Here is a 1,457-nt window from a genome sequence, read left to right as displayed (position 1 = left end):
GCATGTATGTATAAGATATTGATGTATGCTTAACAAAGTCTATTATGATTAGGTGTGCATTTAGTTGATCAGGAATATGTGGAAGACTAGATGAATTTTTTTGTGATCTTTTCATCCACCAAAATATATATTTTTTTCATCTTTTTCCTTACGTGATTCCTAGAATGAGAACTTCAGATCTTGAACTTCTGCGGCTAAAGGAGCACAACAGCCGGGACTACACCTCCCTGAAGCAGTGCTTGGCGCAAGCGGAGGAGAGCCTGAATGACTCACAGTAATGCTCCACGTCACCTTTTTTTCCGAACGAAATCTGGTTCGGGCTAATTTTGAAGCTGTGATGTCACTTTTATTGTTAATGTTTATATATCAACCTTGTAAAGAGTGTTTTGCATATTGAAGACGAAATCTTTATTTTGCAAATATCTTGATTGGTCGTGTATGTGGTAAAGATCACATGAATTTGATGTTTCAGCACAGAGAGAGCACGTCTAAGTGAGCTCATCAAGAAACAGACAGCTGAGCATGAGGGAATAAGGCAAAGACTTCAGCAGCAAGTTTCCGAGCTTCAGCGAACAATGGACTCAAGGTTGGTAATCTTAGGCGGCAAGGATTCCCGTTATAGATCTCTTTTTTGTACTTAATCATTTATTTTATTTTATTTTTTCTCTTCAGATATCAATGTAATACTTTACTTTGGTAAACTGGATTGACATGAGTCTACTCTTTTGTTTGTTAGATTGATCATATACAGCTTTTATTACTTTGGCAAAGAAAAATAGTTATGTTCAAGAGTTGCTGTAGCTAGGAAACTATCCAAATTTTTATGTAGAAATTTGTGGAACCACTGATGTATATCTATATCAGCAATATGGATACTTTCGCAAAATACTCTATGCAAACTTATGATTATGGTATTAAGAACCGGCTTTTCCAGAGTAAGTGAGCTGGAACACGGACTCCATAATGCTCTTAAGAAGAATCAAGCAGATGAGTCTACGATAGATGAGCTTCGGAATCAGCTGAGTCTCAAAGCAGATCAGGTCAAACTGGTAGATGTAAGTGTATGTTTGTACATTTTTGCATTGTTATCATTAATATCATTAAGATAATTAGGTATCACTGTCTTGAATTTATAATATTTTCTGATATAGGACATTAAAAAAAATTCTTAATCTTGCTTTAAAGTTGATGAAATTTTATCCAGGAGGAGAATGGACTTTTAGTTGAAGGGTTGAGGTCAACTCTGAAGCACCAGCAAGCGGAAATAGACCAGTTGCGCTTGCAGTTCGACTCGACAGTGGCTGAAAAGCAGAGCCTGTCAAAGAGGGTTGTAGATCTGTAAGTTTGAGAGTTGTTTTAAAAGAATGGAAAAAATTGTACATAATCATAATCATAAGTTTTGATTATTAAGATATAAATAATATGGAGGAGATCAGCTTTTGTTTTTTTGGGGAACA

The 1,457-nt window shown here is 35.6% G+C and overlaps 1 protein-coding gene across 2 annotated transcripts in view; it reads left to right on the top strand.

Moving 5' to 3' along the window:
• Positions 1 to 1,457, top strand: part of LOC119589277 (myosin heavy chain, striated muscle-like) — a gene marked incomplete in the record, with an annotated part of 11,977 nt that overhangs the window by 6,794 nt on the left and 3,726 nt on the right. For both annotated transcript variants that reach the window (XM_037937895.1, XM_037937894.1), the window contains 4 exon segments: positions 164 to 274; positions 473 to 586; positions 935 to 1,055; positions 1,205 to 1,338. In XM_037937895.1, the coding sequence (XP_037793823.1) occupies positions 164 to 274; positions 473 to 586; positions 935 to 1,055; positions 1,205 to 1,338 (480 nt within the window).

This window comes from Penaeus monodon, chromosome 25, assembly GCF_015228065.2.
Source record: "Penaeus monodon isolate SGIC_2016 chromosome 25, NSTDA_Pmon_1, whole genome shotgun sequence".
In the NCBI taxonomy this organism is placed as follows: domain Eukaryota; kingdom Metazoa; phylum Arthropoda; class Malacostraca; order Decapoda; family Penaeidae; genus Penaeus; species Penaeus monodon.
The sequence above is the reverse complement of the archived record's forward strand: the minus strand, read 5'-3'. Positions and strand labels throughout refer to the sequence as shown.